Here is a 22,479-nt window from a genome sequence, read left to right as displayed (position 1 = left end):
CATCTAAAGGTACAGCTCCACAGTATAAAAATGGTTTATTTTAGATTGAAACAGGAAAAATACATTCCACTAACAGATCACTAGAGAAGCATTTCACTATATAAATGTACAGAACGCTAGTGGGGTGTTTTACTGCAGCTGATAACCTAATCATAACCTAACCATTACCTTCATAACAGATAGGTACATATGTACATATATAGACTAATTTAACATAAACCATGCATACCTTAACAGAGGTGTAGTGCAATAAGTTCACTTGAAGTAATTACCAACAGCAAACTTTAGCTACACAACTCTAACATTCTTGCAGTCATTTCCAATATTGAACATTTCCGCATTTTGGCTACAACTGCCCTAGATAGTATTTATTGAAAATGTGTCAAGTCATTTTTAAAAAATTTTAAATGGTATCAATAGCTGTTTTCTGACTGTTCTATTTGTTTTCCCTTACGTATTATGTTTTCTATTGAAATTCAGAATTATTCTTATTACTAAAATAACTCAGAAAGTGTTCATTATTAATTCCATGGGCCGTCATCATTCCTGTGTTATCACAGTATTTTTCTGACCGCCTGCTAGCTTAGTGTTGGCTTCCACTTCCCAGACTCATTCACATACACACCTGTCCTCCTGCCTGCATGAAACGCTTCCTCTTCAACATTTCCATTCCTTCCTAGAGGGCAGCAACAGCTAATCTGAACTCTTCATCAATGTTTCCCTGGTCACATCTCTTTGTCTCATCATCCTCCTCCGACGATAATGAATCCCCTCAATCACTAATTCCCCCTCCTTCTCCACTATTGAATCTGCTTCAGCGGGTAAAGTTTGTGTTGTAGACATAACAGTTAGTTTGACACATTTTTCTGAATGGGCTTATGTACTTTTTAGCTTTTAGCTTTTAGTTAGATTTTCTGACTTGCTGAGGGATTTCATTGGATAAGCCCAATGTCTGTCAAAAAATCAACCCATGGGCTGTCGCGGTCGATAAAAATTATATTTAATATACTCCTTTTGTTAAATTATGGGCCGCCAGATATGGACAGTCTGTGCATCAGTTTGTAGTCCAGACGGTCAGTCCTCCCCTGGACAGAAGATCAAACTGAATCCAGGTTTTTTTTTCTTTTTTTTCTGTTCAAATTGTCAACCCATCACAGTGGTGGGTGTGTTGCTCCGCTTTACATGCCACTTCATACTTTTACCCGCATTTGGTCAGTGGCGGTCGCGAATTTCCATCACTGCTATCAACATTCAATTTTAGTAAGTTACCTGGTCTTTGTGAATGAAAAGCCTCACCAACTCACTTTACTTGAGTTGGTGAGTATGTTTTGTGACAATTGTGATTTTCTTCAGTTTTGGAATGTACTTTAACAATACTGCATCCAAGTACAAGTGCAAAGTGGCTTATTGGATCAAAGTCATGGCTTTCTATGAGGTGGTATTATCAGTTAAGATAGTTTGACAACTTTTATGAGAAACGCATGGAGAGAACAATTCCTTATAGTTGTGTGTGTGGGGGTGTGCATTTGTGTGTCCATAAGTGTGTCTAATAAGTTTTTTCTCACCAGTGTTATCACGTTGGCACTGCAGCCATCAATGGGACTGGCTGCAGTTAGGGCTAAAATTTACAGTGGCTTGCAAAAGTAGTCATACCCCTTGAGCTTTTCCATATTTTGTCATATTACAACCACAAACATAAATATATTTTATTACAATTTAATGTGGTACATAAAGTGGTATACAGTTGTGAAGTAGAAAGAAAGTTATACCACAATTCAAAAAGGTTTTAACAAATAAAAACCTGAAAAGTGCATAGCGCAAAAGTATTCAGGCCCCCTGAACTTTGTGGAACCACCTTTTGCTGCTATTACAGCTGCAAGTCTGTTAGTGTTTGTTTCTACCACTTTTGCACATCTGGTGACTGAAATTTTTGCTTAATCTTCTTTGGCAAACAGTTGAAGCTCAGTCAGATTAGATGGAGAATGTTTGTGAACAGTAGTTTTCAGATCTATCCACAGATTTTCGATTAGGTTTATGTCTGGACTTTGACTGGGCCATTCTAACACATGCATATGTTTTGTTTTAAATCATTCTATTGTAGCCTGGCTTCATGATTAGGGTGGTTGTCCTGCTGGAAGCTGAACCTTCGTGCCAGTCTCAAGTCTTTTTCAGACTCCAACAGGTTTTCCCCAACATTGCTCTGTATTTTGCTCTATCCATCTTCACACTAACTCTGACTATCTTCCCTGTCCTTGCTGAAGAGAAGCACCCCCCAGAGCATGATGCTGCCACCACTATATTTGACAGTGGAGATGGTGTGCATTGTTAAATCTCCATCACACATAGCGTTTGCATTTTGGCCAAAATGTTCAATTTTGTTGTGATCTGATCCTTCTTCCACATTTACTTATAGTTTTCTTTAACAATGACATTCTTCTTGCCACTCTACTATATAGACCACATATGCATTGTGATGACTAATAGTTGTTCTGTGGACAGATTCCCCCTGAGCTGAGGATCATCTGGTCCAGAGTCACCATGGGCCTCTTGGCTGCATCTTTAATCAGACCTCTGCTTGTTCAGCCTGGGAATTTAGGTAGACAGTCATTGTAGGTTTACAGTTGGGCCAGACTATTTCTTGATAAATCTTTCTCTAGCCCAGTGCTTCTCAATTCCAGTCCTCAGGCCCCCCTGCTCTGCATGTTTTAGATGTGCCTCTATTCCAGAACAGCTGATTCAAATGATTGCATGACCATCAAGTGCTGCAGAAACCTGTTGATCACCCATAGATTCAATCCAGGTGTGTAGCAGAAGGGAAACACCTAAAACATGCAGGGCAGGGGGGCCTGAGGACGGGAATTGAGAAACACTGCTCTAGCCTAAGTCTGCTTTAAATTTCTCTATAGCTTTCTCTCTGACATGTCTGCTGTGTTCCTTTGACTTCATGATGCTGTTTGCTCCCCAATATTTCTCCAAACCTCTGAGGTGTCAGAGCAGCTGGATTTGTTCTGACATTAGATTACACACAGGTGGACTCTGTTTAGTCATTAGCAGTCATCAGGCAACTTCTGAAGGCAATTGGTTGCACTCAAAGGAAAGGGGGCTGAATACTTTTGCACACCGCACGTTTCAGTTTTTTATTTGTTTTGAATCATGAATAATTTTCTTTCTACTGTACAATAAAACACTTTGTATTGGTCTTTCAAATAAAATTTTATTGAATTATATTTGTTTGTCATAATGTGACAATATATGCAAAAATTCAAGGGGTATAAACACTTTTACAAGACACTGTAGCTTACCACCAAAAGAAAGAAAGAAGAAAGAAAACACCACTCTGAATAATATAGAATGTTAGTAAGATTATTTGGTTATGTTGTTGTAGTTGGCACTGACTTGACTTGTTGTATCTTGTGCTTCTTTTTCAACCAGACTCCATGCAGACTAATTCCAAAAGACCGTTTATCGTGTCAAGGTGGAGGCAGTTTTGGTATGCCCCTGTGACCTCATTCCTGGGCAATGTGCTGATGTACTTCCTGTTCCTTTGCCTGTTTGCCTATGTTCTGTTGGTGGACTTCAAAAGTCCTCCCCCAGACGGCCCCTCCACTCTGGAATTGGTGCTTTATTTTTGGGTCTTCACATTAGTATGTGAAGAGATCCGACAGGTTGGTTATTTCCACACAAATCTATCTACACTGACACACATTATCACATCGTTTACTTCTTAAAACCATTACAGCTAGAAAATTGTGGAAAATAATATTTATTTACTATAATAATCTTTCTAACATCATTTTACCCCTTAAACCTTTTCACATTTTGTCCCATTATAAGCAAATAAGACCATGCATTATTGAGCTAATAGCATTATGAAGACCAAGAGATATCACAGACAAATCAAGGAGAAAGTTGCAGAGAAGTTTAAAACAAGGTTAAGTTCTAAATTATGGAGCTCCAAAGGTAAAGATAAAGGTCATTTTATTTATATAGCACATTTTCAGCAACAAGGCAATAAAAATGCTTTAAAGGAATTAAAAGAAAATACAAACAAAATAAACCAAAGGAAAGCGCAAAAGAAGGAATCTAATGTTGATCTAAAGTATGTAAACTAGATACTCCTATTCAAGGTTGGTAGGTGACTGTAAGTAAGTATCCTCTAGTCTAAATCCTTTTCTGGAATTAGACTAGAGGACATGGAGAGAAAAAAAGCAATCCCCACTTACGTTCTTGAGATGCCGAGAAACTTTTTGAAAAATCCAGCATTCCTTTTTTGGGTTAAAGGGCTGTTTATACACTTTTTGCAAATGTATTGTTGGAGTCTAAAGAAGAGATATGAAGGATGGTTTAAAACATTTCCTATGGTGTAGAGATGTCCTAGATGAGAGTATTAATATGCGAAGAGACACGAAGCTGAAGTTGGTGTCTGATTGCAGCTTCCTAATCATGAAATGGCTAAAAGGTGATTACACCTGTTTTACACTATCTTCAGTATCTTTCATCTACTCTAGTTAATTACAAAATTTAGATTCTTCAAACCTTGACTAGAAGAGCGATTTCAGCACTTCATTTGCATCTGGGCCATATGAGAACTGATCTCTTCCTCTGAAATTAGCATTATTGTGCTGTTTTCCACTTTTAACTTTCTGTTTTCTCTCATTGTTTTTATATTCAGTGTAGCAAAATTGGTCTTGTGTACGTTTTATCTCTTTCACCTTCCTAAAGGGGGGCATCAACTGAGATGCTTTCAACAATTTAAGTTTTCTTTCTTGTTTTATTAACTTTTTGCTCTTATTTAACACAGAAAGTACTCCTACATAAGTGCTTCTTTTTCAGTGTTGTGTATCTGCTTAATCCCTACACTTTTCAGTTCTTTATTAGTAAAAATAAAAAACTATTGGTCATAGAGGAGGTCATAGACGGCTGCTCACACTGAGCCAGCTTCTGTGGGAAGTTTCTTCCAGGTTAAAGGAAGTGTTTGCTCTCCGTTGTCACTACATGCTTGCTTGCTGTAGAGTTTGCTGCAAAGTTATAGACAAATGTAAGTGATTGCGTTGCATCACTCAATTCCATTGAGTCACTGACTTGCAAACTTCAAGCCTCTTGGACCAGCAAGTAGTGACAGTAGTAGTATGGAATGGCATGCAAAACAGAGTAAAGTCAGAAAAAAATATTTGCAAACGTAGCTTAGTCCGTGCACCAATATGAGAAGTCTGCTGTCCGTTTTGGACATAACACAGGAATCCACAAATGCACTGGAAAACACAAAAGCACTAACAAGCAAGCATGACTTGTGCCATGAGGTGATAGAACTTTCTGGTCTAACTGTGCTAGTGTTTTAGTTGAAGTAACTACAAGATGTGTGTAAGGCTTCTTTGTTCAAAATATGTGCAACAAAGGTAAAAAGTGATATTTTTCAAAATAAAAGATTAAAAAAAATAAAATACTCCAACATACTGCACATGGAAGAGAAAAACTGCATTTGGAACTCCTGCTCTAGCTAATGCCCCCCAAATGCTCCCAAGTACCCTGGCAAAAATCCACTAATCTGTTGACAGGACAATTACTAAATGGGACTTTTGATAGTTTTACTAATTAATGTGTTTAATTTTAAATTTAAATGAACCAATCACATGATGGATTTAATCCCTTCTCTGTCCTTTGTTCACAGACATCTTTGGGGGGCAGTTTATTTTTGCTCCAAAGGATGAAGAAGTACATTCAGGATGACTGGAACAAGTGTGACCTCACAGCCATTCTTCTTTTTCTTTTGGCTCTAATCTGCAGGTGATTGTTCTAACAAGGCAAGCAAGGCAACTGCTGGAAGTGTTTTAGCTAGCTTTGCAGAAGGACTTTAAAGCCTGTCAGAACTGACAGGATTTTTTTGTCCAGATGTATACTTTTTGTGCTCACATCTATCTGTAATAATGAGCGCAACTGTCCACAAGTTACAATGCACAGCACCAGTAAACAGGGATGCGCCAATTGGCCTGTTGTGATAAACAATAAATTATTTAGTAGCACATAAACTAAAATGAGCTTGATAATAATCACTTGTCTGTTTTCGTTGTGTCTCTCTTTCTACCTAAGAGACTGCATGACAAAAAGCTTCTCCCCTCTTATTTCCAAGAGCACTCAGAAATGATAATGGCTCAACACACGGGAAGCTAAGATTGTCAGTTTTCCTCCACTCGGGGTAAACCCAAACACGGGACACAATAGCGATGACAGCAACAAAAGTTGAACAATTTTCAACTTTCTTGTATAGCATCGCTAGCCTGTGTGTGCACGTGTACGAACTCAAAATTTCACATGCACAAATTATGCTGTTCGCTCAGCTAGATGAAAGTTACTCAGACTTATTTTATTGCATTATTTCTTTATTTGTTTATACTTACTGTATTGGTAAAACACTATTATGTCACTGCTCGAACTCCATAGGAAATGAATGGAAAGGGAGCAGCGCTGTCTCCCATCACCATGTCAGTGACAGAAGACAGTTACAATCAGAGGTGTTTAATCGACAAAATAGAGAAGGCCAGTGCAAAACAGTGCACACTAAAAGTTTGCTTATAGAGTTTGATGATACCCTTTTAATCTAATTGAAAAACCAGCCTTTTGAAAAATGATGAACATTTACAGTACACAGTAGTGAGTTTACACTTTTTTCCCACAAAAGTCCAAACTGGTAGTATTGCCTATTTGAGCCCAAGAACTGCGTGGCAACACGCAGAGGAGCCAGCTGTATTATTGGTCTAAGCGCAGCCTGCTTTAAATGCATAACATATCAACCTATAAATCTTTTAGAAATAAATGTCCTCCACAAGCGAAACTCTCAGAACAACGGAGATGCTTGCAATCCAGCTTTAAGATTTAAATAAATAAATAAATAAAATTAAGCGATTCTCCCCCACCCCCAATTATTAATGTTTTGAAAAATAAAATCAAGCAACACTTAGCCTGGCAGGGGCCCTAGTAAAGCATGGCGGGCTGCCAGGCATATAATACACTGGATGAAACCCTGAAAAGATTGCTCAAACATGCGTGAAAAAATCGAGACTACACTGCAGATATGTTTTTGATGAGGGAATAAAATTTTTATATGATATAAAGCCGAAAAATATCTATTTTACATGGTACGGCCCATTATTGGGCACATTGGTTTTGTGCTGGTAGAAGGTAGAGTAAATAAATCGGGTCTAAGTCCGTACTAAATCAGAAACAGACGGTCTAACAGAATCTCATCTTTCAAGTTCTTTGTTATGGATTTGCGTTTGCTATCAGAGCACAGCCCTGCTCCAGCGTGTAAACAACTATGAAAGCATACTGCACAGATATCTTACACTTATCTTTATCCAGTGGCGTGCCATGGGGTTTCTGTCAGGGCCTTCAATAGACAACAACTGTACCTGAACAATACACATGTACAGGACAGTCCAAAAACTATGACCCACACTAAGCAACAGGCATCCAATAATATGCAAATAAATAAAAATACGCCAATTAAAGCAACAATGTAGCCCAACAATCCATATATCAAGTAATATATCAATGTACAGTACAGACCAAAAGTTTGGACACACCTTTCTAATTCAATAGGTTTTCTTTATTTTCATAACTATTTATAAGGCAAGAAATCCCACTTATTAACCTGACAGGGCACACCTATGAAGTGAAAACCATTTCAGGTGACTACCTCTTGAAGCTCATCAAGAAAATGCAGAATGTGTGCAAGGCAGTAATCACAGCAAAAGGTTGCTACTTTGAAGAAACTAGAATATAAGGGGTATTTTCAGTTGTTTTACACCTTTTTGTTTAGTGCATATTTCCACATGTAATATTCATAGTTTTGATGCCTTCAGTGTGAATCTACAATGTCAATAGTCATGAAAATAAAGGAAACTCATTGAATTAAAAGGTGTGTCCAAACTTTTGGTCTGTACTGTATATTTTAACAAAATACACAGGCAACAGCGCACATAATTCAAGAGCCAGCTCTGTCTACCTGGTTTCATTCAGAATACCAGCAGCAGTGTTCTGGATCAGCTGAAGCTGGACAATTGATTTGTTAGGCAGGCCTGTGAAGACACTGCTGCAGTAATCAATACAATTGAAGATAAATGCATGGATGAGTTCCTTAGTTCTTGCTGGGACATTACTCCTCTAATTCTGTAAATGTTCTTTAGTTGACAGAAGGTCAATTTTGTAACTATCTTCATGTGGCTCTGAAGGTTCTGGTCAGGTTTTAGCCTGATCGCTAGTTTCTAATTGTAATAGCTGAAGCTATGTGTTGACTCTACATCGTTCTTCTTTAGGTCCAAAGACAATAGCTTCAGTTCAGCTGGAGAAAGTTTCAGTGTATATAAATATCTGGTTACAACTGTAGGTAAAAACTGACTAACCGAATTTAGCTTTTAAGTATGTGAAAAGATCACCTTTTTTTATCTAGCCGCCTTGTACTAGATTTGTTCCTGAACATGCTTTGTTTTTAGATCTTTGTCTTCTTTGTGTTGGGCTGTAATATAACTTCATTGCCTTGAAGAAAATAAGAACAATAACTTTTCTTTGTAGAATGTTTCCTTGGTCATTCAATCTTGGACGAGCTGTTATGGCCATAGACTACATGGTCTTTACACTTCGTCTGATCCATATCTTTGCCATCCACAAACAACTTGGACCCAAAATCATCATTCTTGGAAAAATGGTAATGGAACTGCTCACAAAACACCTAATTTTAATCATGGTTACAATTAGAAAAATCAATTATATCAAATTGTTCAGAAAAAAGTCAAAAGCATTCTGACTTTAGAGTTCTCGATAAGCATGCTGTACGTTGATATATATAAAAACACAGAACAAATATGGCCAATTTGAAAGGCTGTGTCACACATGGAAAAAAAAATCTGTCCAAAATGTCTTTTGGACAGATGAGACCAAAGGGTGAATGTTTGCCTATGATACCTGCACAGTTCCACACAAGGCATATCAGCAAAGCTCATACTCTCCAGCATAGTTCTGGAGATTATTTCATTGCAACTGGGTCCAGAAACCTTGCAGTTTAATGAACTTTGCTATAAATTCAAGTATATCAATTCCAATCTATTTGGTTGCTAAAGTTTGATAAGGACTAAATTCTGACAATTGTAACTTATAATATGGAAAAAATGTCTTCAACTGGTAGATTATTTCACTTTTTACTAGTAGTGTTTCATCAGTATTAAGGATTTATTGACTCAAAACAAGTTGGTATATTGTGCTAAAAAAGTTACTTGCACGTTGGTTTTGTCTTACTTCAATAGTACCAAGATATTTACACCAGAATCTTAAAACAAAAATGCTTAAAAAATGTATTTTTTTTCAGTGCATAATCTGGGCCTTATTTGCATGCATGTATTACCTCCTGATGAAATCCCTTACTGTAACTCCAGCAATCTTCCTCAATCATCTGTCTTTGCTTTTCACAGGTGAAAGATGTCTTCTTTTTCCTTTTCTTCCTGGGTGTTTGGCTGATGGCCTATGGCGTGGCCCATCAGGCACTCCTCTTTTCATATGATCCCCGGTCTAAGTGGATTTTCCGCAGAGTGTTCTACAGGCCATATTTGCACATATTTGGACAAATCAATATTCATGAAATGGATGGTAAGTATTTTTTATACAATTACAATATTTATTATGTGATCATATAGTATTTTCTGTCATTCTATCTTACAATGAAATACCTTTTTCTAAATTACTACTGTCAACTAAAAATGAAAGATGTGTCAAGTATATGAATATTAGCTCCTATCCAGCAAAATGGTGCAGTTACAATGTTGACATTTTAAACTAGCTACTAATGGTTAGAAAGGTAACATTTGTAAAACAGTAGCATTGTATCCCTACAAATAATTCAACCTTAGCTTAAGAATGAGAATTTCAAGCAATCACCTGACAATGTTTTTAAATGTTTTATGCCTGGACTTTAACTTGCATCAATTCTTTACAAGAATTTTGACAGATATCCTCCCAAAAGTTATCTTAGATTGCAAAAATGCTTGTTTACTCTGTTGTCCAGGTTGAAGCTAACCCGATATGTTAGCTTCAATTTGATGTGTTTGTCATTATATTTTTGAGATTCCTATGCCACACAAAGACTAAGTAGAAAAAGCAACTTGAGCAACTAGATTTCAGTGTCACTAAATGACAGTCCTTTTCTAACATTCCTCTGATGTTCTTTTTTTATTCAAGCCGACAAACTGGAAGAACGGACCTGCACTTACAACCATTCAGAAATTGATGCAGGAGCAGAACCCTGTCTGAGTACCTATGCAAACTGGCTGGTTGTAATCCTCCTTGTTATCTATCTGCTGTTTACCAACATAGTGCTGGTCAACCTACTCATTGCCATGTTCAGGTACCCAAACATTATACATCTGTTCATTGTTCTACAAGTGTAGGATCTGTTTTTCCTCCATGTTTTGATGTTCTATCTGCAGCCACACCTTTTCTAAAGTTCAGGAGCACAGTGACATCTACTGGAAATTTCAGCGTTACAATCTCATTGTGGAGTACCACTATAGACCATGTCTGGCACCACCATTCATCATCTTCTCCCATCTTCACATTCTTATCAAGAGACACATCCGCCAGATTCCTTCTGCCAAGAGTCAGCACTTTGGTGAGAAATGGGAAAGTAGAAAACAGGGGACATGTCTGAAAATGAACTAATATCTAGCAGCATAAAGAGAGGTTCCTAAAAGTTAGACTTGTGTTGAATATCAGGCTCCTGCATTGGCATGTATTGCAGGTGAGATGTCTTCATTTCCTTGTATTTACCAGGTTAAAGACAGGTTATCATACTTTAACTTTTGCATGTGAGCAAAAGTTAAATTCTGGTGTCAATTAACCAGACATGAACATTACTCCCTATAGGTTTCCTTTAAAAATGCCTTTCTTATTGTCAGGTTTGTGGAATGCACAACTAATAGTTATCCTGTGAGCTGATTCTCCCACCTATCTTCAGCTCCTCCAGAGTTATCATAATCCTCTAATAGCTGATTCTTTGATAAATGTTCTCCATGCTCAGCCAGGCAGTTTAGGTTGACATCTACGTCTTGGTAGGTCTGCAGTTGGTCTATGCTCTTTCCATGTTCAGAGTGCTGTGAAATATTCAAAGCTTGGAATATTGTTTTAAAAGGATCCAGGACTAGTTGAACGTTGGCCTAAATATGTTGCAATTTTCCTATTACCTACAAATGTCTGTTTGTGATACGCCAACATTCATAAGTACTTTAAAAAAATTTACATCTTTTGACATATTTTTCACCCATGTAAGTTGCCATTTTTTTCATTGATGGGTTGATGATGCGTTTTGGTCCATTCTGTACAGGAGTCTACAGAGTAAACAAAGGAGGGCGAACTTTACCCGAGTAGTTTTTTATCATATTGCGTTTGACTGGTGTAATTTTAGATAAAGCTACACTGTGTCACTACTGGCTGTAATTTACAAAATTAAAATGTAGGCGAATCTGGATAATTTCCCACATGAAAGAAAGGAGAGGGCAGTACGAGATCCACGTCGTCAGTTTTCCTACCGTAGCACCAATAGATGGCTAAGTCTATCTGTCAGTGGTACGCGTCCAAAACTGCTACCGTCATGTTTACAAACATAAAACTATAGAGAGTTATGTTAATGTTAAATATATCGGATAACATTATTTGAGTGACGGGACTGAAGTGGAAGCTTAGGAGTTATGCTTAGCTTAGCATTGGAACAATTTATATACATGACAAAACCACAAGATCACTTCCTTTATCTGAATATTCTACTCGTTTAAAATGAAAAGCTGAAGATGTATGCACTAATCCTTTTACTAGAATATCCTACCTGTTAAAAAATATTTTAAATACAAATGTGTTTGTAAGAATAAAACAGTATCAGACAGGGGAAACAAGTTTTTACTGGAATTAAATTAAACACATACAAATACAGATCACCTCAATTCCTTTTTTGCGCATTAATACATTGTATGACAGACTTTATCAAATGCAGCGCAGCCACAATGTGTCCACCGAACTGCACAGTTCATTGTGTTCCTGAAATGATAGGATATGATTAATATACACTAATATTGCACGGCTATTACACAGCTTCAGTCCCACATAGTATCGCTAATATCTATTTATCAAAGTTTAATAATAAAAAAGAGTGTAATTAAACTAAAATATTTAAAAATATAGGGACAAAATAGCTCAAAAAACAACATATTTTGTCCTGATTAACCGCTAAACAATGACTTGTAGTAGTAGTAGTAACGACTTTGCAGATGGCAAACTAAAGCCATTTATAAGCTGCCTGTCATGTAAAATAAAAACATGAAGTAATACAGCAGCTTAATCGTCAATGAAATAAAACACATGAAACAAAACTTCCACAGGTCAAACGTATTTATAAGAAATCTGCTGAGTAAGCAGTGTGTGACGTGTAGCATTGATGTGCGTGTTACCACAAGGTAGGACGGATTTACGGGTAGAACAGATAAACAGAACACCTGTTCACACAGTCCGACCAGAGGTAAGTGTCATTCATTGTTTCATTTACAAAGCTAAATGAAGTAAGCAGCAGCAACAAAACACCAGCTTCTACGGCCAACTCTGTCCTTTTCCTCTGTTTGGTCCTCCTCCTCTTCACCACCGCTTGTTATTTCTACGTTCCGATCAATTTCAGTGCGCTCCAGTTCAAATTAAAAAGGCTTAAACTTCACTCATCACTGGCTGACTGGAGGATCCAGGCAGTTGGACCATTACACATATTTATCCAGAATGCATTGCAGCGTGAACAACATGGCAACATTCTTGTGAAAATATTTTATTAAAATTTATAAAACCAAATAACATCTAAAATAAATATTCCCCAAATAAGGTCTATTTTTATAACTAACCCTGGATCCCTTTAAATTTTCCCATAACTTTGTCCCTGACCTGTCTGAGGTCAGAAACAGAACATCTGCAGCTATACTCAGATTAAATTGCACACAGCTGGGTGGTGTTTAAAAGTATGAACACCTTTCTTTAAGGCCCTATGAGAAAAACAGCATAATTTCACACCATACTTATGCTTCAACATGTCCGCCTCTCCTCTTACTACTGTTTAGCCGCACTTACTGATTTCTTTTATATTTAGCTATGGAGCTACAAGGCAGGAAGGCAAGCCGTCTGAATACATGGGAGGCTGTGCAAAAAGAGAACCTCTTGTCTGCTCAGAATAAGCAGCAGAGAGAGAGCGACACATCACGACTTCAGCGGACTTCTGTTAAGTAAGTTGTTACTTGGATTAAAATATACACCGTGTTCCAAATTATTATGCAAGTGATATTTTCTCAGATTTTCCTATATGGTCAATGCAAATGATGGTCAGTACAATTTTCAAGTCATGAACTATTACAGTATAAATCAAATTTTATTGAACAAAGCTCCCCATGAGAACAGTATTTTTTTCAAAAATAAAAAACTCAAAATGCACTGTTCCAAATTATTATGCACAACAGATTTTCTAAACATTTTATGGATTATAAAGAACTGTAAACAGCCATTCTTTGAACGTGCAGCATTAAGTGGTCACATGTACTAAAATCAAAAGCTATTTCAATCAAAAACATCTTAACAGACCGAGTTACATGTTAACATAGGACCCCTTCTTTGATATCACAGCACAATTCTTACATCCATTGAACTTGTGAGTTTGTGGATAGTTTCTGCTTGAATTTTTTTGTACAATACCTTCCCAGAGCTGCTGTTTTGATATGAACTGCATTCCATCCTCTGATCTTCTGCTTGAGGAAACTCCAAAGGTTCTCAATAGGGTTGAGGTCAGAGGTCAGAGGAGGATGGTGACCACACCATGAGTTTCTCCCCTTTCATGCCTATAGCAGCCAATGACACAATGGTATTCCTTGCAGCATGAGATGGTGAATTGTCATGCATGAAGATGATTTTGCTACAGACGGTATGGCTCTTCTTTCTGAACCATTTACTTTGCTGAGGTCATTTTCATACCTTCAGGGACTCTAAAAGTGCTGACCAGCTCTCTGACCATGATTTCAGCCCAAAACATGACTCTACCACCTCCTTGCTGACGTTACAGCTGTGTTGGGACGTGGTGGCCATCCACCACCAATACACTACTACGTCCATCTGGACCATCCAGGGTTGCACAGCAGTCATCAGTGAACAAGTCTGTTTGAAAATTAATCTTCATGTACGACTGGGTCCACTGCGACCGTTTCTGCTTGTGAGCTCTGGTTAGGGGTGGCCGAATAGTAGGTTCATGCACCACAAGCCTCTGGTTCCTCCACCTTGAGGTTCCAGATGCATCAGCAGCTTCAAATAACTGCTGCTTTGTAAGGGCATTTTAACAGCTGCTCACTTAATCCGATGAATTTGTCTAACAGAAACCTTCCTCATTCTGCCTTTATCTGTGCAAACCCATCTTTGCTCAGAATCAGCCACAAATCTCTTCACAGTACGATGATAATGCTTCAGTTTTTGTTAAATATATAACGTTTTCATACCTTGTCATACGGCACTACACTATCTGATGATTTTTGTCAGCTGAGATCCTTTCTCTTTCCCATATTGCTTGAAACCTGAGGCCTGCTTAATAATGTGGAACATCCTTCTTAAGTAGATTTCCTTTAATTGAGCTCATCAGACAAACTAATCAACCCAGCTCTCTGAAATTAATTATATTGATTCAAAGAACCCTGACACACAATACAATCTATAAATTTAATAGCACAACAAAAAAAATTATCTTTATGACACTTAATTTCATTTTCATAATAATTTGGAACACGATGTAAACATGTAAGAGCTGATCATCAGTTTCCTCACATTTCAGTTTAACAGGATAACTTGTGAAAAATTATAAACACATGTGTTCAAATTATCACAAAAACAGAATTACCTGGATGGTCCATCCATATTTCAGGAACATGATTTGAAAAGAAAGACTGGGACATTTAATTTTTGTTGCGAAACATAAATTATACATTTTAATATGACATTTTCATCACACCAGGGATACAACAGAGAATTTGCAAAAGACTTAATATTCTTATAACAATAAATAAGCAAAGTAAAAAGAACCTGAAAAAGAAAAATTGTCCTGTTTTTTAATATTCTGACACCAGATTAGTTCATCAATGCAAGAACTCTAGACTGTCTACCAGAATTGCTCTATACATTGCTGTTTGAGGCTCCATGACTTGTTGGTTTAATATTCATTAATAGTTAAATCTTTGTATGCTTATCTATGGAAAAGATTTACAACAGGAAATTTTAGATGTTATGCTTATGATCTAAGAAGAACCTCAGCCAGCTTTAGATGTGCCAAACTAGAACTGAGGGAAAGCATTTATGAACTGGAAAGATCCATCACCTCAGAGCCCTTTAGAGGAAATGTGAAAAATATTTCACCAAGGCTACGCTGGACTAGCAACCTGTCCAGGGTGACCCTGCCTCTCTCCCTTTGACAGCTGGAGATAGGCACCAACACCCCTCCCTACCCCGATGGGATAAGGGTGTAAAAAAAATTAATGTATGGATGAATTTCACCAAGGACAGAGTATTGTTTTATTTCAACGGCACAGTATTCCAGTATTTATCCAAACTGACATTTCTCCTTCCTAAAAACAGTGAGAATCAACAACAGAACATTCCCATTCACTGCACTTTACAGAAACCTACAAAAAAGAATAAACCAATATAGCAATTAAACAGAGAAAGCACTTGTTTGTGAAAGAGTACAGAAAAACAGCTATGAAAAAAGTATGACTTACAATTTTAGGAGAACGTGGACTTGCTATGTATGTGGCACTATCAGAATTAGTGTGATGATGATTGGGACTAGATGCCTGGAGTGAAAAAACATTTCTGGGTGACTTCTTTACCTGTATACATTAGAGGTAGACAAACAGTCATCAATATCATAAAATCAGTTGATGCTGATATTAAGTATAAAGTGTGGCTTAAGTGTGGACTTATAGGAGACAAACTTAGACTTGGACTTAGACTTAGACTGACTTTATTGTCATTTTGCATGCACATGGTGTATACAGAACGAAATTTCGTTGCATACGGCTCAGGACAATGTTTTGAGGTTCCAATGTTGTGAGGTTACTCCAGAATAAAATAAAATACAGTATAAAATATGAATATAAATATGAATATAAAATATAAAGTGCAGGACTGACAGTAAAATGGAAGTTATTTAGCTATGTATATGTGCAAGGTATGAAGTGGAGACCAGTTTTTGAGTGCAGTCCAGTTAAGAGTTCAGCAGTCTGATGGCAAGTGGGAAAAAGCTGTTTCGGAACCTGGTGGACCTGCACCGGATGCTGCGGAACCTCTTTCCAGAGGGCAGCAGGAAAAACAGTCCATGGTGGGGGTGTGAGGGGTCACTGACAATGTTTCAGCCTCGGGACACGCAGCGCTGGGATGAAATGTCCTGAATGGAGGGAAGGGGGGCCCCGATCATCCTCCCTGCTGTCCGCACCACTCTCCTCAGGTTCTTCCAGTCGGAGGCGCTGCAGCCTCCACACCACACAGAGAGGCAGCTGGTCAGAATGCTCTCTATGGTGCTTCTGTAGAACGTCTTGAGGATGGGCGGGGGCAGGTGTGCTCTTCTCATCCTCCGCAAGAAATACAAGCTTTTCTGTGCCCTCTTGACCAGAGACGTGGTGTTCACAGTCCAGGTGAGGTCGTTTGTGATGTGCACCCCCAGGAATTTGGTGCTGCTGACCACCTCCACAGCCGAGCTGTTGATGAGCAGTGGAGCGTGGTTGGGCCAGTCCTTCCTGAAGTCGACAATCATCTCCTTCATCTTGTCAACGTTCAGGATCAGGCTGTTGTCTCTGCACCAGTCCACCAGCTGCTCCACCTCCTCTCTGTAGTCCAGGTCGTTGTCGTCTCTGATGAGACCCACCACTGTTGTATCGTCCGCGAACTTCACGATGTGATTGGTGGCGAACCTGGGGACGCAGTCGTGTGTCATCAGAATGAACAGCAGAGGGCTCAGGACGCAGCCCTGAGGGGAGCCTGTGCTGAGGGTGATGACATCGGAGGTGTGTTGTCCGATCCGGACTGACTGAGGTCTGTTGGTGAGGAAGTCTAGCAGCCAGTTTCGCAGGGGGGTGCTGAAGCCAGGTGTCCCAGTTTTTCTGCCAGATGCTGTGGGATGATTGTGTTGAACGCTGAACTGAAGTCCAGGAACAACATCCGCACATGAGTGTTCTTCTCCTCCAGGTGAGCCAGGCTCAGGTGTAGGGCAGAGGAGATGGCGTCCTCAGTGGAGCGGTTTCGGCGGTAGGCAAACTGGAATGGGTCGAATGTGGAGGGGAGTCTGGAGACGATGTGTTCTTTTACCAGCCTTTCAAAGCACTTCATCATGATGGGATTCAGTGCCACAGGCCGGTAGTCTTTGAAAGAGGTGACTTGAGGTTTCTTCGGCACCGGAATGATGGAGGCAGTTTTGAGACAGGCTGGCACTGTGGCTTGGTCCAGTGAGGTGTTAAAAATGTCTGTTAAGATACCAGCCAGCTGACCTGCACATTCCCTGAATGCCCAACATACCTGGGTGGGTGCCCAGGTATGTTGTCGGGGCCTGGAGCCTTCCGTGGGTTGACTCTTTTCAGAGTCTTCAACACATCGGCTGTGTCCAGGCAGAGTGCTTCCTCTTCCTGGTGGGGGACAGTTTTCTTTGCCGGAGTACTGTTCAGTGCCTCGAACCTCCCAAAGAAGTTATTGAGTCAATTTAGAAAGTCAGCATCAACTTCACCCACTGGGGGGGAGGATGGATTGTAATCTGTGATCGCCTTTATGCCTTGCCACATACTCCTGGTGTTGCTGGTGTCGTGGAAGAACTCCTGTATTTTCTGACTGTGGGTTCGCTTTGCTAACCTGATAGCACGGTTCAAGTTGTCTCTTGCTGTCCTCAGTGCCTCCTTGTCGCCAGACTTGAAGGCTGAGTTCCGTGCTTTTAGCATTTCCCGTACCTCCTTAGTCATCCAGGGTTTTTGGTTGGACCGGGTGATAATGTTCTTAGTGATGCTGACTAAACTACCTTAAGCTATCCATCCTCAGAACTGTGGTTGTGATCTTGTGGCCAGATCTTGTGGGGCCAGATCCTCTTCTGAAAAAGGGGAGGCTTTAGGTTTTGTAATTCCTGATCCCTGACTCCCTCTTTCATCTTGATTTGCTTAGACTGCAAAAATATGACAGCTGGAGATAGGCTGTCATATTTCCAGCCCTATCCTAAGGCTAACCCTACCCTACTTGCAAATATTAAAGTGTGTTTTCAGAAACCCTCAGAGCTTTTTCTGTAAAAAAAAAAAAGACCCCTTAAAATTCCAGCTTTTTTTTTTTTTTGACTACCATTAAAATACCAGTATTAACTACTGAATAAGAAATCTGACAGTAAGATTTTAATTGCCTACCCTAATCGCCATAATGTTTGTCCTGAAGGTTTTTCTGCCTAACGTTTTCTGAGTACAGAGCAAAAATTAAGGCAGACATATACTTTCATGACTGTTTCCACCATAAAAATTGATATAACAAATTACTATTTATGCATGTTTGTGCAGGGTGGACAGTGTTCTGAAGCAGCTGGCAGAAATCCGAGACCATGACCGAAGGCTGCGTCTACTTGAGACGCAGGTCAGCAATACCTTAAAGAAGACATACTTTTTATATCCTCCACAAGTTACCACAGTTTCTTGATCACACGCTGTTATTGAAATACCTCACAGACAAGGTGTTATTACCTGTTTTTAGCTTTTATTTTTATATTAATATTGGTAAAGGTTAAACAGCTCATGTCTACATGTGTTTGCATATGCTGTATGTTTTCTGTGTAGCTGTCAATTCTGCCTTTTCAGTATTAATCCATTTCTGTCTCAGCTGAATTACTGTTGCAGCGCCCTCTCCTGGATGACTGACGCTATGTGTCAAAGTAATGTGATCACAACTAATCAGCCTCCTCCACTTCACAAAGGTAATTCCAAATTTGTTGGACATCCAATGAATATTTTAAGCACTAAATCCAGTTTTTTTTTTTTGACAATTGCAATATATAATAATCAGTAAATGGGGAAATTTTGTACATTTGATCATAAACAGGGCATTCAAGCTTTGTCAATCAAGCATACAGGTAAAAGCCAGTAAATTAGAATATTTTGAAAAACTTGATTTATTTCAGTAATTGCATTCAAAAGGTGTAACTTGTACATTATATTTATTCATTGCACACAGACTGATGCATTCAAATGTTTATTTCATTTAATTTTGATGATTTGAAGTGGCAACAAATGAAAATCCAAAATTCCGTGTGTCACAAAATTAGAATATTACTTAAGGCTAATACAAAAAAGGGATTTTTTAGAAATGTTGGCCAACTGAAAAGTATGAAAATGAAAAATATGAGCATGTACAATACTCAATACTTGGTTGGAGCTCCTTTTGCCTCAATTACTGCATTAATGCGGCGTGGCATGGAGTCGATGAGTTTCTGGCACTGCTCAGGTGTTATGAGAGCCCAGGTTGCTCTGATAGTGGCCTTCAACTCTTCTACGTTTTTGGGTCTGGCATTCTGCATCTTCCTTTTCACAATACCCCACAGATTTTCTATGGGGCTAAGGTCAGGGGAGTTGGCTGGCCAATTTAGAACAGAAATACCATGGTCCGTAAACCAGGCACGGGTAGATTTTGCGCTGTGTGCAGGCGCCAAGTCCTGTTGGAACCTGAAATCTCCATCTCCATAGAGCAGGTCAGCAGCAGGAAGCATGAAGTGCTCTAAAACTTGCTGGTAGACGGCTGCGTTGATCCTGGATCTCAGGAAACAGAGTGGACCGACACCAGCAGATGACATGGCACCCCAAACCATCACTGATGGTGGAAACTTTACACTAGACTTCAGGCAACGTGGATCCTGTGCCTCTCCTGTCTTCCTCCAGACTCTGGGACCTCGATTTCCAAAGGAAATGCAAAATTTGCTTTCGTCAGAAAACATGACTTTGGACCACTCAGCAGCAGTCCAGCTCTTTTTTTCCTTAGCCCAGGTGAGACGCTTTTCGCGCTGTTTCTTGGTCAACAGTGGCTTGACACGAGGTATGCGGCAGTTGAAACCCATGTCTTTCAAGCGTCTCTTGGTGGTGGATCTTGAAGCACTGACTCCAGCAGCTGTCCACTCCTTGTGAATCTCCCCCACATTTTTGAATGGGTTTTTTTTCACAATCTTGACTAGGGCGCAGTGATCCCTATCGCTTGTACACTTTTTCTGACCACAGTTTTTCCTTCCCTTTGCCTCTCTATTAATGTGTTTGGACACAGAGCTCTGAGAACAGCCAGCCTCTTCAGCAATAACCTTTTGTGTCTTTCCCTCCTTGTGCAATGTGTCGATGGTCGCCTTTTGGACAGCTGTCAAATCTGAAGTCTTCCCCATGTTTGTGTAGGCTTCAGAACTGGACTGAGAGACCATTTAAAGCCCTTTGCAGGTGTTTTGAGTTAATCAGCTGATTAGTTTGTGGCACCAGGTGTCTTCAAAATTTAACCCTTACACAATATTCTAATTTTGTGACACACGGAATTTTGGATTTTCATTTGTTCCCACTTCAAATCATCAAAATTAAATGAAATAAACATTTGAATGCATCAGTCTGTGTGCAATGAATAAATATAATGTACAAGTTACACCTTTTGAATGCAATTACTGAAATAAATCAAGTTTTTCAAAATATTCTAATTTACTGGCTTCTACCTGTATATTATGCTGCAGAGCTTTTTTTTTTTACTTTTTGAAGGTAGCTAGAAAAACATCTTATTAAAATTGCTTTAACTTTACTTTGTGGATGCTTGTAGTTTTTTTCTTTTTCCCAGCACAATGTGATAAAAGTCATGAAAGTTTTACCTACTTAATATTTTTAATCTCTTTCATTTTGTTATAGATGTTACGCAACTGTCTACAACCTGAACTTCAGGGCCACATGCTAATGCAGAATTACTTTTGGATCATGGGCATTTTAATTCTGTGGACCACTTCTGAACACAACAATCTCTTGATTAACCCTAGCCAGCGTTCTGGCTAAATATAATTATCTGCTTAAACACTAATCGTGGGGCTTTTTTTGTAACCCAAAGTCATGGATCAGTGAATGTTTACTTTGTCAAAGACAGTGCACTCAGGACATTTATGTTGCAAGATCTATAGTTTCCTATCCTGACATGTTTTGTTGCATGATGTATCTATATTTTCTATATGTAGTCTATATTTTCTGCTGCTTAAGGGAAAGGCCAGCATGCAATCTAACTCTTTTACTTTTTTTAAATTTGTTTTCAGAGCTAAATTATGCACTGGTCTTTGGTCATTGGAGAGCAGCTATAACTAGTTATGCTACCAAAGTTAGCCATGTAAGAATAAATGAAAATATTCATGGTCTTATAAAATAAAATGGGACCATCTCTGGGTTGTCTGAATTCATTATTGCTTCACTAAAGAATTTTCTCTACATGCTGAAAAACTACTTTTATGTTAAATATGTTTCTGGACAGTTTTTTTGTGTATACCCCAGGGGTGTAAATTAAAAATTTTCTCCACCAGCCACAGTGACTGGTAGAGAAATTTTTTTATCGGCCACTCAGACATTTCACCAGCCACTTTTTTTGTTTTCTTTCGATTACAAACCCCACCAGTACAAGTACAAATGTACCTGTACAGACTAATTTAAGATAAAGCATGGATACCTTAACAGGGGTGTAGTGCAATAAGTTCACTTGAAGTAATTACCAACAGCAAACTTTAACTAACACAACCCGAACATTCTTGCTATCATTTCCAATGTTGAACATTTCTGCATTTTGGCTACAACTCTCCTAGATAGTATTTATTGAAGATGTGTCAAGTCATATATAAACATTTTTAAATGGTATCAATAGCTGTTTTCTGACTATTCTATTTGTTTTCCCTTACTTATTATGTATTGAAATTCAGAATTATTCTTATTACTAAAATATCTCAGAAAGTTTTCATTATTAATTCCATGGGCCGTCATCATTCCTGTGTTATCACAGTATTTTTCTGACTGCCTGCTAGCTTAGTGTTGGCTTCCACTTCCCAGACTCACTCACACACACACCTGTCCTCCTGCCTGCTCCAGCTAATCTGAACTCTTCATCAATCTTTCCCTGGTCGCATCTCTTTCTCTCATCATCCTCCTCTGACGATAATGAATCAATCACTAATTCCCCCTCCTTCTCTACTATTGAATCTGCTCCAACAGGTAAAGTTTGCGTTGTAAACATATCAGTTAGTTTGACACATTTTTCTGAATGGGCTTATGCACGTTTTAGCTTTTGTTGTCATGGTTTTTCTGACTCGACCCGTCTCGTATCCGTATACTTTTTTTTGGAGTCCAGTAGGCTGAAATGGCGCTATTTATAACCTTGTCGGAG

General features: G+C 38.8%; 1 protein-coding gene and 1 long non-coding RNA gene across 2 annotated transcripts in view; one reads left to right on the top strand and one right to left on the bottom strand.

Moving 5' to 3' along the window:
* Positions 1-21,494, top strand: part of LOC114148589 (transient receptor potential cation channel subfamily M member 4-like) — a 95,532-nt gene extending 74,038 nt beyond the window's left edge. Inside the window, exons 19-28 of the mRNA XM_028023973.1 lie at positions 3,433-3,665; positions 5,669-5,784; positions 8,569-8,701; positions 9,462-9,636; positions 10,225-10,390; positions 10,473-10,654; positions 13,160-13,292; positions 18,618-18,690; positions 18,934-19,027; positions 20,976-21,494. Of these exons, the coding sequence (XP_027879774.1) occupies positions 3,433-3,665; positions 5,669-5,784; positions 8,569-8,701; positions 9,462-9,636; positions 10,225-10,390; positions 10,473-10,654; positions 13,160-13,292; positions 18,618-18,690; positions 18,934-19,027; positions 20,976-21,001 (1,331 nt within the window). The 3' untranslated portion in view covers positions 21,002-21,494. The remainder of the gene's footprint in view (positions 1-3,432; positions 3,666-5,668; positions 5,785-8,568; positions 8,702-9,461; positions 9,637-10,224; positions 10,391-10,472; positions 10,655-13,159; positions 13,293-18,617; positions 18,691-18,933; positions 19,028-20,975) is intronic.
* LOC114148591 (uncharacterized) lies at positions 4,567-16,079 on the bottom strand. The gene is made up of 2 exons (XR_003596305.1): positions 16,032-16,079; positions 4,567-5,322 (listed from the first exon to the last, which is right to left on the bottom strand). It is a non-coding gene; the product is annotated as an uncharacterized LOC114148591 (long non-coding RNA).
* Positions 21,495-22,479: the final 985 nt, after the last annotated feature.

The sequence above is a fragment of the Xiphophorus couchianus genome, chromosome 7 (assembly GCF_001444195.1).
Source record: "Xiphophorus couchianus chromosome 7, X_couchianus-1.0, whole genome shotgun sequence".
In the NCBI taxonomy this organism is placed as follows: Eukaryota; Metazoa; Chordata; class Actinopteri; order Cyprinodontiformes; family Poeciliidae; genus Xiphophorus; species Xiphophorus couchianus.
This window is presented reverse-complemented; position numbering and strand designations above follow the sequence as displayed.